Raw genomic sequence first — 12963 nt, forward strand, 5'->3', positions numbered from 1 at the left:
AGCATGTGTAGTATGCATGCCACTTGATTTGCCTTTTCTGTGGCACAGTAATTATCTCTGGGGATCTGAGGAGGTGGAGGCCATGAGATTTGTTTTCATGATGGGTTATTAGATGAGCTGCAGCTCTGTCAAATGATCCTGCACTGTACGTGTGTGAGCTGAGCAAGGCAGTGATACCTCTCAATGTTTGTGCTTCTAGATGGTTCCAAGGCTCAACGAAGTACAGTGGATTCAAAGGTAAGCACAGACCTCCCTCCTGCTCAACTTCTCTGAGTGTGTATGTGTGCTTGCATGTATGTATGTATGACACACGCTCGTGTTTGGAGAGACAGCATCAACACACTGAAACTATTTGGAACTGCCTCCTGCCTCTGCCTCAGAAACTAGGATTGCAGGTGCACACACCAGGACTGGCTTTGCTCACTTGTTGGTTTCCTTCCTTCTAACAGTTTTTTGTGAAGGTGTGATTGGCTGACAGTAAACTACTCGTGCCTATAGGAACAGTTAGATACATTGACCTGTCCATCAAGATGGCAGATGTATTCATCACCTCACAAATTTCTCCTGCCCCTTTGTCATCCTGTGCCCAAGGAACAGTCGCTCTAGTAGATGGCAGCTTTAGGGAGCTTTCTAGAAACAAAAAAACAAACCTGTTGCCTTCGTTCAGATAACCACCGGAGTTTCTCCCACTCCCATGTGCTTGAAGCTGGCATCTTCCCAGGGCTTGGTATTAATCACTTTGCAGATGGCAGCGCTCCTGTTTGAGTCAGAAGCAAAGTGTAGATGGGATGTTTGGCTCTGCCCAGGGCAGCATCCTTTGTCCTGCAGAAGCTGTAGAGCGGATATGTGCTCCCAGGAAGACCAGGGAGGGGGTCATAGAGTAGCTAAGAAGGAAGGAAGCTGAGGAAGGAAATGGGAAGGGAGCCACCTTCTCTGAGACGGGACCTCAGACCTCTCTGGAAAGACAGTGAGTGGCCTTGTCAGAGAGCGCTTGAAGGTCAGCAGTGCTTGGGAAGATTTGGTGGGTTTGCTTTGTTTTGTAGTTAGCTTTACCTTAGTTTTATGTGTCTGAGCGCCCTGGTTAGGGATACTGTTGCTGTAAAGAAACACCATGACCAAAAGCCGGCTGGGGAGGAAAGGGTTCATTGGGCTCACATTTCTTTCTTTCTTTTTTTTTTTTTCCCCGGAGCTGGGGACCGAACCCAGTGGGCTCACATTTCTACATCACAGTCCATCACTGAAGGAAGTCGGGACAGGAGCTCATGCAGAGCTGGAACCTGGAGGCAGGGCCTGATGCAAGAGCCATGGAGGGCGCTGCTTGCTGGCTTGCTCCCCACTGCTTGTTCAGCCTGCTGTCTTATAGAACCTAGAGCCACCAGTCCACGGATGGGAACACCCACAGTGGCTGGACCCTCCCCCATCGATCACTAATTGAGAGAATGCTGTATAGCCAGATTTTTGGGGGGCTTTTCTCAATTGAGTTTTCTCAATTGAGTTTCCCTCCTTCCAGATGACTCTAGCTTGTACCAAGTTGATGTAAAACTAGCCAGCACAGTGAGTGTTTCCCTGCATATATGACTACACATCATGTGTGTCTGCGCCCGTGTTAGCCAGGAGGGATCCTGTTGAGAGAGTTTGTAACTCACCCTGTGGGTACTCACGAGCACTCTTAACCACGAGTTGTCTCTCTAGCCTGACTAATTGTTTGTTTGTTTGTTTTGTTTTGTTTTTTTCAACACAGGCTTTCTCTGTGTAGCTCTGGCCATCCTAGAACTTGTCCTGTAGACCAGGCTGGCCTCAAACTCAGGTTTGCCCTCTGCCTCCCAAGTGCTGGGATTAAAGGCCTAGCTTTAATTTTTTATTTTAAGTGTTTAGGTCTTTTGCCTGCAGGTATGCATGTGTGTCATATGTATTCAGTGTCACAGAGGCCAAAAGAGGGCATTAGATCCTCTGGGATTGGAACAAGGACAGAAATAGCCAGTGCTCTTAATCATTGTGTGTTCTCTCAGCCTCCACCCCCACCCCCAGCTTTGATTTCCTAAGCATGTCTTCTGCCACTGTTGTCCTGAAACAGAGTCTTGTGTCTTTTCAGACTATAGCAGAGAAATTCTTCTCAATTCATAAGAATGATGGGGCAGTTTCATTTCAGGTATGTGTCACCTTGGGGCAGTTTATTCCCATCTCTGCCCTGTGGAAGCTGGAGTCTTTACTGGCACCTTGGCTATAGGGACAGTAACTCACTGTGTGTGATCCCTGGGCTGCAGGACCACTCCCCCTCCCACCACTAGGCTGCTAGCTCTGCCTGCTAACCAAGTTATGAGTCTCTGAAGCTGACAGTTCTGCACCCAGAAGGACCTGTGCTGAGAGCTGAGAGTGATGTAGTTTTAGAGGCCTTGGGTGCCCTGCCCAGCCAGCCTGACCGTGACACATGGTGCTTTCCCATGCAACTTGTGCATGTGTTCACTCGGAAGAGCCACTGAGCTGTAACGTGCCTACAGTGACACACTGGTCCTGTGTGGATAGGACTTTGGACCACTGTGACAATTAGTGGCTGATGGAGTCCATTTCTCAGAAAGTAAAGTTGCTTGTTGACTTGAAAATGAGATAGGGGTTGGGGATTTAGCTCAGTGGTAGAGCGCTTGCCTAGCAAGCGCAAGGCCCTGGGTTCAGTCCTCAGCTCCGGAAAAAAAAAAAAAGAAAAGAAAAGAAAAGAAAAGAAAAGAAAAGAAAATGAGATGCTGCCTCACCTTTGGCTGTCTCTGCTGACCTCGCAGAACCATCTCAGATGGGTGGATGTGGTGGAAGTGAAGTTACAGAGACCGGGCAGCTGGGCACAGATGATCACCACATGATCTACCAGTCATGTCTCTGTTTCAACACTGGTGGAAAGTTCTAGAGGGTCACAGGATGAGGACACCCTGTTTGACCTCTGTTCTGGGGGTTCCAAGTCCAGCTAATCTTCTGTGTGCTGAGGCCCCTAACTTATTTCTGCGACTGGAGGCTCCACAGAGGCTGTGAGGACTCTTTCTTCTCCTTCCAGTTCTTCTTTAACATCAGCACCAGTGACCAGGAAGGCCTCTACAGCCTTTACTTCCACAAGTGCCCAAGCAGCAAGCTGAGGTCTGGTGAGCAGGTCTCATTCAGCCTAAATGTGAGTACCCAGGGGACACCCACAAGGATGCTGTCGGTGTGAGACGTCTGCTTCTCCAAAACACCAGGGTGGACACCGGGAGGTTTCCTGTCTCATTTTGCTTTGGTTCTGGTGCTAGCAAGCAGCAGGGCTTTGTGCATCCCGAGAGCACCCATCGCCGTTGAGGGTCTGTGAACCGCTGCTGTGAGGAAGTGGGGCCAGTCAGTACCCTGCAGTGGGCAGGGTGCTCCTACAGAGACTCGGGAAGAAGAGAGCAAGAGCTGGGCAGGCCATGTCTTCCAGCTCAGACAGTAGCAACCCGCTTGTTACGGGCGGCGCACATGCTCTCAAGAAGTGAGACAGCTGTGAACGTGCTCCTGACTAGACAGTCTGTTTGTAAGGATGCACATTGTGTTGGTTTCAGATTGATATCACCGAGAAGAATCCTGACAGCTACCTGTCTGCAGGGGAAATCCCTCTCCCCAAGTTATACGTTTCCATGGCCTTGTTGTTCTTCCTGTCTGGGACCGTGTGGATTCACATCCTTCGTAAACGAAGGTAAGGGTTCAGAGTGCGTGGAGAGCTGCAGGATTTCATCCTCCTGGGTTTTACTCCTAGAGGAGATGGCATTGAACAGCCCTGCTCTCTTCCAGGGAGCCTTCCCTGAGACCTGGAGGCTAGGCCTTCCCTGAGACCTGGAGGCTAGGCCTTCCCTGAGACCTGGAGGCTAGGCCTTCCCTGAGACCTGGAGGCTAGGCCTTCCCTGAGACCTGGAGGCTAGGCCTTCCCTGAGACCTGGAGGCTAGGCCTTCCCTGAGACCTGGAGGCTAGGCAGGGGCCTCTAGTGTGAGAGGTTCTCACTGCCTGCTGCTGTGCTTTTGGCTCACTCTTAGTGTTTTGTTTAGAAAGCAGATCCAGATGTTAGAGTAAACACACGAACAACTAAAACACAGTGTGGCCTTGCAAAGACGCTGGAACCCCGGGCTTTGCACAGAGCATGGTAGGTGACACTTTTTAGGAGATGCACATTTTTGGAAGGAGTTAGTGATGATGTTAGTCGTTGCTGGAGTGGAAGCTTAAAGCCTTCAGCTCTGAAGCAGAAGCATCAGCCGAAAGCCTCCCTGGACTTTCCTCTCTGTTGGCTGCCAGGAGCTTGACCCTGGGAAAAACCCACTTGGAATCCATCTGCCTTTCATCAGAGCCCTTGCCCCCAAACCCTGAGGCTCTGACTCTTCTCTGTTGTCGAGGGAACTGTCTGCATAGGTTTGCATTCTGTCTCCCTGCCCAGAAATCTTAGAACAAAATAGTGTCAAACATTTTTATATTAAAAGACCTTTAGACTTGCGTGTGCAAAACAATGTTACCCAAACTCACATGATAATTAAGTACCCCAGACACCTTTCCCACAGGAGCAGAAGCTGAATCCCTTGGTGTCTTGATTGCATTTTAATGGACACCCAGAGTCTTGGATATGGGCCTTTTTAAAAGAATGTTCATGCTGGCAAGATCATTTAATGGGTAAAAGCACTTGCTGCCTCGCCTCATGACCTGAGCTCAGTGCCCCGGTTCCACATGGTAGGACTTCTTGACTCCAGCAAGTTGTCCTCTGACCTGCACTGGACTATGGCTCTCCCCCAGTCACACTTAACCTCTGACTTCCTGTCTGCCTCCTCTCACTTGCCTCGTTCCTCAGCCTTACCATTGGAGCAGTAATAATCTCCCTTCTTCTGCCGAGCCTCTCACATGCTCCCTCGGCTGTGTCTTCGCACCAGGGTGCTGTGCAGCTGAGAACTTGGGGACCGCTCACTTGCCACTCTCCCTGGTGTTTATTTCCTTACTCAGCAGTGGCAGTGTCATTGTCTCGGCCGCTTGGCTGAGATGGTGGCTAAGTGGGGCTGATGTATTTTGTGCCAGTTATGTTTTTAACTGTGTGTGGATGTGTACATATCCAAAAAGATGCAATTTAAGGCATTGCATGTAACAGCCAGCAAATGCTGGTAGACGTGGACCCCAAGGCTGCGGGGCGTGCTTAGGACACTTGCTAAGACCGAGACGAATGAGACATCTTTGTCACATAAATGTCCTAAGGCCCAGAAAGTGATGTGAAAGATGGACAGTTACCTGATTGACCTGGGGCTGGAGGCCAGGGCTGCCTGCTGGTGCTTGTCTCTCCTTTCAGCCATGCCACGCCATGACCCCAGAGTGTGAGCAAACCGCGTGGGGCTGGCAGGGCGAGAGGCAGCTGGTGAGTTTCACTGCTTGTAGGTTGGCTGCTCTCCTAGGCTTGCTGAGGCGGAGCTGTGCCATTTCAGAGATGAAGGTCATCAGGACCAAATCAGTGAAGGCCAGGTTGCCATGACTTCGGAGCCTTTCATTGTTCCAGCATGGGTGCTTAATTGAGGACCAAAGTCAAACTGGCCAGGATGTGAGTGGCCTTTCACAGTGGGCAGTGTCGTATTCTGGGTAAAGCCAGTGCCATTCAGTAGCAGACTGCTCTGGCCTTGACTTCCTTTTTGACCTTCAGTGAAGAGTCACAGAACAGGAAAGTACCCAGGAGATAAGCCAGCAGCCCGGTGTGCCTCTCTCAACTGACCACCCCCACTACTTCCTTTCCCTCGCCCACTCCACCACCACGGAAAGTCACCCCCATATCCTGAATATATAGTTTGGGACATTTGTATGCTCTTGTAAGTAATGTCTGTGGTATGCTGAGTTTTTTTGTTTGTTTGTTTGTTTTGTGTGTGTTTTAAATGTATAGAAAGTGTTGTCTGCAGATTCAACTGTTTAAAATCAGTGACACTGACCAGTAGTGGCACACACATTTAATCCCAGCACTCAAGAGGCAGAAACAGGTGGATCTCTGTGAGTTTGAGGCCAGCCTGATCTGCATAGTGAGGACAGCCAGGGCTACACAGGGAAACCCTGTTTAGAAAAAAAAAATATACTAGTGACACCTTTTCCATTGGCTGTGCTCCTGAGTCTGCATTCAGATGGTTGATTTTACTACACCTCCGTGTTCCATGGGTCCGTCCTCACGAGTCCCTCCTGCAGTCCTTAGAGACAGGAGTGCATGTAGGTTGCCGCAGTCTCCCTGCTACTCCAGAGTGCTGGAGCAGCCTTGTCTTCTACCTCCTGACATCTCTGGGGACCCGTCCTTTGGAATTCCGCTGAGTGCTATCAGAGCACCATGTTCCACTTCTGCCTGGTTGCTGAACTCTGTCACCGTCCTCTCAGGACAGCTGACCTCTTGGTGTGTGTAAACTGCTGGGTCGCCGGTCATCTCCGTGTCCCTGCTGGGGACTCTCATTGCAGGCCTGCGTTGCTTGCATTTGGGTTTTCTCATTGTCTAGCTGCTTTGCATGAACAAACGTCTCTGTTCTAAGTTAGTTCCCCGTCTGGCCACACATGCAAGTCTGATCTCCAGTCATTATAGGCACTAGGCTTGTCAGCAGTGAGTGTGTGGTTGAATGAAGGTTTTCACTGTAGCCCCACTATCTAATTTCATCTTTGGGGCCTTGATTCTTGGGTCCGAGGGGCCCTTTGTGATTCCAGGTCACAAGGTGTGTTTCATTCACAGCTGGGCTCCTCTGGAATCAAGTAGACAGTGAGTCCAGCTTTACTCTCCTCTTCCTCCTTCTCTTCTTCCTCCTCCTCTCCCCCCTCCTCTTTTTCTTTCTTTCTTTTTTTGGGGTGTGGGGTTGGTTTTTCAAGACAAGCTTTCTCTGTGTAGCCCTGGCTGTCCTGGAATTTACTCTGTAGACCAGGCTGGCCTCAAACTCAGAGATCCACCTGCCTGCAACCTCTGGCTTTTCCACCCATACCCAAGTTCATGAAATGACACTGAGACTTAATATTTCATGAATAAATGCCTAGGCCAGTAACTTTGGCTTGTTCCCCAACTGGCTCATAACTTATTACCCGTTTCTTGTATTGTAAGTCCTGCCGCGTGGTTGGTTACATCTCCTCAGTTTCATGCTAAGTGCCTTTCCCTCTGCCCCCCACACACCCACACCTGACTAACCCAGAATTCCTCCCTCTGTACCGGACCTTCCACCTCCCCGTTTCCTGCTAATAGGCAAACAGCATTTTATTGACAGGTGATGCTTCCATACATTGCACAAGAGGCCCTCTCCACCCGCCTCTGCCTCCCAAGTGCTGGGATTAAAGGTGTGCGCCACCTCTGCCCGGCTGCTTTCCTTTCTTCTATGTGTAGGTTCCTGGTGATTTTTGCCACCGCAGTCACTAAATAGTTTGCCCTTTCCCCCCAAGTTGGACTCACTTTCTCTTCTGTCAACCGTCCATGCGTGTCTGGGTCTTCCTTCTGCGCTTGCCTCTCTGTTGCATTGTCTCACTCCCCTTGGTCCTCTGCTCCTAGTTCATGTGCTTACTACTGTGGTATCCCAACATCCTGATGTGTGAGGGTGTGCACATGTCCTGGGCTCTTGGTCAGGTCTTTGTGTACTTTAAGAGGTTTATTTGTTGGGGTTGGGGATTTAGCTCAGTGGTAGAGCACTTGCCTAGGAAGCGCAAGACCCTGGGTTCGGTCCCCAGCTCCGAAAAAAAGAACCAAAAGAAAAAAAAGAAAAAGAGGTTTATTTGTCTCTAAGGCAGCCTTCCTGTAGGAGTTGGGGTAGACATGGAAGAATCTAATGCCTGGCGTTCAAGGGTGGCCCAGAGCCTGTGAGAGGGGATGAGTGTGGTGCTTTATCCACTGGAGTGGTAAGGGCATGACACCAGCATTTCTCCTCACCACAGCCGGCTCCCAGGCCTTCTATGTGGGGCTCAGACATCCTCAGATCTATCTCATTCTGTCTTCACTGGGATTTTATGTTGTCTCCGGGACTGCCCTTATGCCTGTGTGGCTGATTCAGTGTGGTTTCCAGGGAGGAAGTTGGTCGCTGTGTAGATGTTCTTAGTATGCCTAAGCAGACATCACACCTGTCTGCAGTGCGTAACTCTTACTGCATTAAACTGTGTGCTGGAAATGTTGTAGGGCTCTGTCTTAGTTCCTTTTCTATTGCTGTGATAAGATGCCATGACCAAGGTAACTTATACAAGAGATTGAGGCTTCCGGTTTCAGAGAGTGAGTCCATGACCAACATGGTGGGGAACATGAGAGCATCAGGCATGTACTGTACCCAAGCAGTAGCTGAAAGCTCACATCTTGATCCACAAGTGCAGAGCAAAGAGCCAGCTGGGAGTCCTCTAACAAGGGCACACACACCTACTAATCCTTTCTAAATAGTTCCACTGACTGCAAACCAAGCATTTATCTATTCATGCTTATGGGAGCCATTCTCATTCAAACCACTACACACTCATTCCTATGGACAAAAACTGCTTTGTATTAAAAAGAAAAAAAAATGAGTTCAAGTTTGTGGTTTGTTCAGATTGTACTTGTTGCTTGCTTAGAATTTACCTGATGGAGCCAGGTGTGGTGTACACACTTCTGACCCAGCACTCAGGAGGCAGAGGCAGGTAGAGCTCTGTGAGTTCAAGGCCAGCATGGTCTCCATAGTGAGTTCCAGGACAGCCAGGGCTATGTAGAGAGAGCCTGTCTCAGAAAGGAAGGAAGGAGGGAAGGAAGGAAGGAAGGAAGGAAGGAAGGAAGGAAGGAAAGAAGGAAGGAAGGAAGGGAGACCAGATACTATGGCTGCCTTTGGGGAAGAGGAGTCTTTTAATTCTTTCTTCTCTCTTTTTATAGGAATGATGTATTTAAAATTCACTGGTTGATGGCGGCCCTTCCTTTCACCAAGTCTCTCTCCTTGGTGTTCCATGCAGTATGTATTAGCATTTGGGGTCATTTATGAAGTGATGTCTGTGCATATTTGGTTGGGGAAATAAGTTAGAAGCAGGGAACAGGTGGGAGATGAAGGCCCCTTTGTACCAGAGAGCTGGCCATGGCCTGTGAGCTCAGCCTCACATCCTACTTATAGGACACAGTCTTTCCAGAACACTGGCTCTTATTATTTTGTTGTTGTTGAGACAGTCTCATGCTGTAGCCAAGGCTAACCTTGAACTGTGTGGTCCTGCTGGCTCAGCCCCCTGAATGCTGGGATCATAGGTGTTCTATGCCTATCAAACATCCCCCCCACCTTGTTTCTGTCAACTGGAGATGAGTGTGCTCCCTGCTGGGTCATTCCTGACACCCCCCCCCCTTGTTTTCCTAAGCATCCTCATATCTCAGTGAAGCCAAATCTTACAAAGATCAGGAGCCCAAGACTGAGATTTGACTACTGAGAACTGGTGCACATCAAAACGGGCTTGCCTGTGGGGTCAAGATTGAGGCTTCCCTGATTTAGGGGTGGGGGCTCTGTGGGGTATACATAAAGAAAGTGCTGAGCTCTCCCTCTGCACTTGAAAATGGGGTCATAGAAGAGAGCAAAATACACCCAGTTATGGCAACAGGACTTAGAAATTCCTTGGCTAATTCCCCCTGTGGATTTAAGTTAAAGATTCTTGGGAGGGCCCTGAGCCACTTTAAGTCTGTGCTGCAGCCCGCTTTCCTTGTCCTGCCAGCAGCCAGCCTCTGAAGTTAAAACGTGTGGCAGCTCTAAGTATCCAAGCTCAGATTGCTGAAGCCAGGTCACTGTACAGATCCTCTTACTGACCAGCCTGACGTTGTCTTATTGGGAGCAGCAGGACTTCAAGACAACATACCTGGCTGGGAATGGGAGTGTTTGCCAGTGTGATTGAGAGTGACCTGGGTTGGGTGTTGGGGTCAATGATGCCTCTGTCAACCTTTCTCAGTTGTGTGTTAGCACACTCCTGTGCTTGCTGGTGTCTTGGTAAGGGAAGTACTAGACAGTGGGGTGGGCGGGCACAACCCATTCCTCATCCCAAGGTCTTTCAAAGTCGTTTATTGCTCTAACCTGCACTGAGGTGCATGGCACAGCCTTTCTGAAACACAGCTATTTGATTTCAGATCGACTACCACTACATCTCCTCGCAGGGCTTTCCGATTGAAGGCTGGGCTGTTGTGTACTACATAACTCACCTGTAAGTATGTAGGTCCACAAGACAGAGGTGATGCCGCACCAGGAAGAGGCTTACAAAGTCACTAATGGCTAGAGCTGGGGGTGTGGATCAGTGGAGAGTGTTTGCTAAGCTTTCGTGAATCCCTGGCCTCCATCCACAGCACTGCATAAATCAGCCGTGGTGGTGCACACCCACGATCCTACCACTCAGTGGGGAAGGCGGAGGCAAGAGGACTAGAGGTTCAGGATCATCTGTGGCTGCATTCTGAGTTAAAAGTTTGAGCTTGCTTGGGTTACTCAAAATACATACATACATACATACATACATACATACATACATACACACACATATACATATATACATACACACACACATATACATATATACATAGGGGGAGCTGGATAGATGGCTTAGTTGCTAAGAGCACCGGGTGCAATTCTAGAGGTCCCGAGTTCAATTCCCAGCACCCACATGGTGACTCAAAGTCATCTATAATGGAATCCTGTGCCCTCTTCTAGCATGCAGGCTTGGAGACAGAGCACTTGTGCACATAAATACATAAATAAATCTTAAAAAGAAAACAAAGAAGACATGGGGCTGTAGAGTCCTGGAATGAGCTGACAGGTGCCTGACAGGAGTGACTGACAGGAGTGGAGTCTACCGAGCTGCTGGTACCTAGGCTCTGTGGTTCTGTCGCGCAGGCTGAAGGGTGCACTGCTGTTCATCACCATCGCCCTCATTGGCACTGGCTGGGCCTTCATCAAGCACATCCTGTCTGATAAGGACAAGAAGATCTTCATGATTGTCATTCCGCTCCAGGTACGGAGGACAACCGGCTGCCGGGCAGGGCTGCCTGGTCGGTCCTTCCTGGCTCTGGGCAGGGAGCCACTCACTGGGAAACCAGGCAGAGGGGGGCTCCTTTTCTGACACTGACAGACCTAGGCTTTGGGTGTGTGCTGGCCTGGATGCCTAGATTGTAGCTAGAGAGCTGCAGAGAACGGAAGGACAAGTGTCGCCATGCTTTCTGCATTAGATGCCTTTTACAAAGAGGTTCGGTTAGTGAGTTGGCCCGGATGTCCTGTAATATTTTAGAACCGAGTGGCACCAGTGAATTTTCCTGCAAGGTGGAGTCCGAGAGTGGCCCCACAGGGCTAGCATTGATCCCATCACCCTGTATTTGGAGGCCATGCTCTGCGCCCGACTAACTAGCTCATCTTATATCAGCAGTCTACAAAGTAGCAGAGACTGGAGCGGAGGGAGGGCACCACAGCCAGGTACGTCTTCCAGGCTGCCTGGCCACAGCCATGCCTTTCTTTGATTAAGTCAGCTCCCATTTAGACAGCAGCATGGCTGTGAAGCAGAAGAGGAAGGGAAAGTGAAACTTCTAGGTCACATCATCTCCAGGGATTGAGTGGCTGCTGGACAGCATCGAGGGCTAGCACCAGACCATTGACATAGACCAGCTGCTAGAGGTTTTCAATGAGGAAATCATCACTCAGAATGATCTGGAAGAGCCTTGTAATGGAGATAGGACATGGTTGGATGTTTAAGAAAAGGAATGTGGCAGAGGAGTAGCCATGAATACCTGTGACACTGCTGTCAGAGGAAACACACAAGCTGAGGTCTTCTGGTGACCAAACCAGCATGGCCATCTCTAGGCAGATGGAGTTCCATAACCTGCCGTGGAGGCCTCAGAACACGGCCTCCAACCACAGGGCATAGGGGACAGAACCTGAGCTCTCCTTCCAAGTGTGGGGTACTGGTCTCTTGGTTCCTCCACAGCCTGAGCTGGGCTATGACAGAGAATCCTCTGTCCTGCTCACTCCTTTGAATGTTGAACACACAAGGCCACACTGAATGCTCCCCTGAGGAGATCTGGATGTTTAAAGCTAAAGATAAGGAAGTTATTTAGACAATGGGACTGCTTTGGGAAGGGCTTGACCAAAGTCTAAGCAACTTCCTTTTGCCATGAGGAGTATCAGAAAGTTCCCCCTCTTCTCGTCCTTCTCTTCTTCCTCTTCTTCCTCCTCCTTTTTCCTTTGTTTTTCTCCTGGTGCTTGGCATGAAACCCAGGACCTTGAACAGGCAAGGCAGGCACTCAGCTGAGCCCTCCCCTGAAGCAGGAGTGAGTAACGTGGTGCTGGAGAGCACTGTGGGGAATGGCTCAGCACTGCTTCTGGAAAGTCTGTTTATCATGCAGACTGGAATTGAGGTCCAAGTGGAATTGGGGTTTGCGTTTCTAGACTAGGCCAGCAAGCCCAGCCATCATCCTGTCTCCATCCTACTCGGAGCTGAGCTGGGGTTATGATGTGTTCAGGACGCCTGCCTGCCTTGTTAAATGGATGCTGGGATCCGACCTCTGGTCCTTGGAATTGCTCGGCAAGCATGCGTAACTGACTGTTGTGCTCTCTCTCCAGCCCCAACGTACCTCATCCTTATCTCTGCATCATAGCTCATGGTAGTCACTAAAAGGAATACCATAAATCATAAACTTCCCTGATACACAGTGAGGTCTCAGTTAAATCAGTTGAAAAACTGTCCATAATCTGCAAGAGCCCAAGGACAGGGCTGAAAACACAATGTAAAGCCTTAATTAGAAACAAGACATGGAGGCAGATGAGCCTTGGTAGGACCTGTGTCCTGTGCAGTATAGGGGACCTGGGCTAGCTCTTTCGAGGACTAGGGCAGTCTCTGAAGTCTGCACTTCTTGCCACCCTGACCTCTGGTCTTGATATCAGCTACCTAGAATTATTGTCCTGAGGTTACTGCAGCCATAGGCTGGGGCTCAGCACAGGTGAGCATCCCACTTGGGCCACTGTCATAGCAGCACTCATGCTTTGGGCTCTCATGCCCTA

The 12963-nt window shown here is 49.7% G+C and overlaps 1 protein-coding gene across 1 annotated transcript in view; it reads left to right on the forward strand.

Annotated features, from left to right (window-relative positions):
- The window catches only part of Gpr107 (G protein-coupled receptor 107), a 61253-nt gene that overhangs the window by 21338 nt on the left and 26952 nt on the right, over positions 1-12963 (forward strand). Inside the window, 7 exon segments of the mRNA NM_001107828.1 lie at positions 200-237; positions 2093-2149; positions 3041-3151; positions 3555-3688; positions 8835-8910; positions 10056-10129; positions 10810-10927. Coding sequence (NP_001101298.1) covers positions 200-237; positions 2093-2149; positions 3041-3151; positions 3555-3688; positions 8835-8910; positions 10056-10129; positions 10810-10927 — 608 coding nt within the window.

Source organism: Rattus norvegicus, chromosome 3 (assembly GCF_021556685.1).
Source record: "Rattus norvegicus strain SHRSP/BbbUtx chromosome 3, alternate assembly SHRSP_T2T, whole genome shotgun sequence".
In the NCBI taxonomy this organism is placed as follows: Eukaryota; Metazoa; Chordata; class Mammalia; order Rodentia; family Muridae; genus Rattus; species Rattus norvegicus.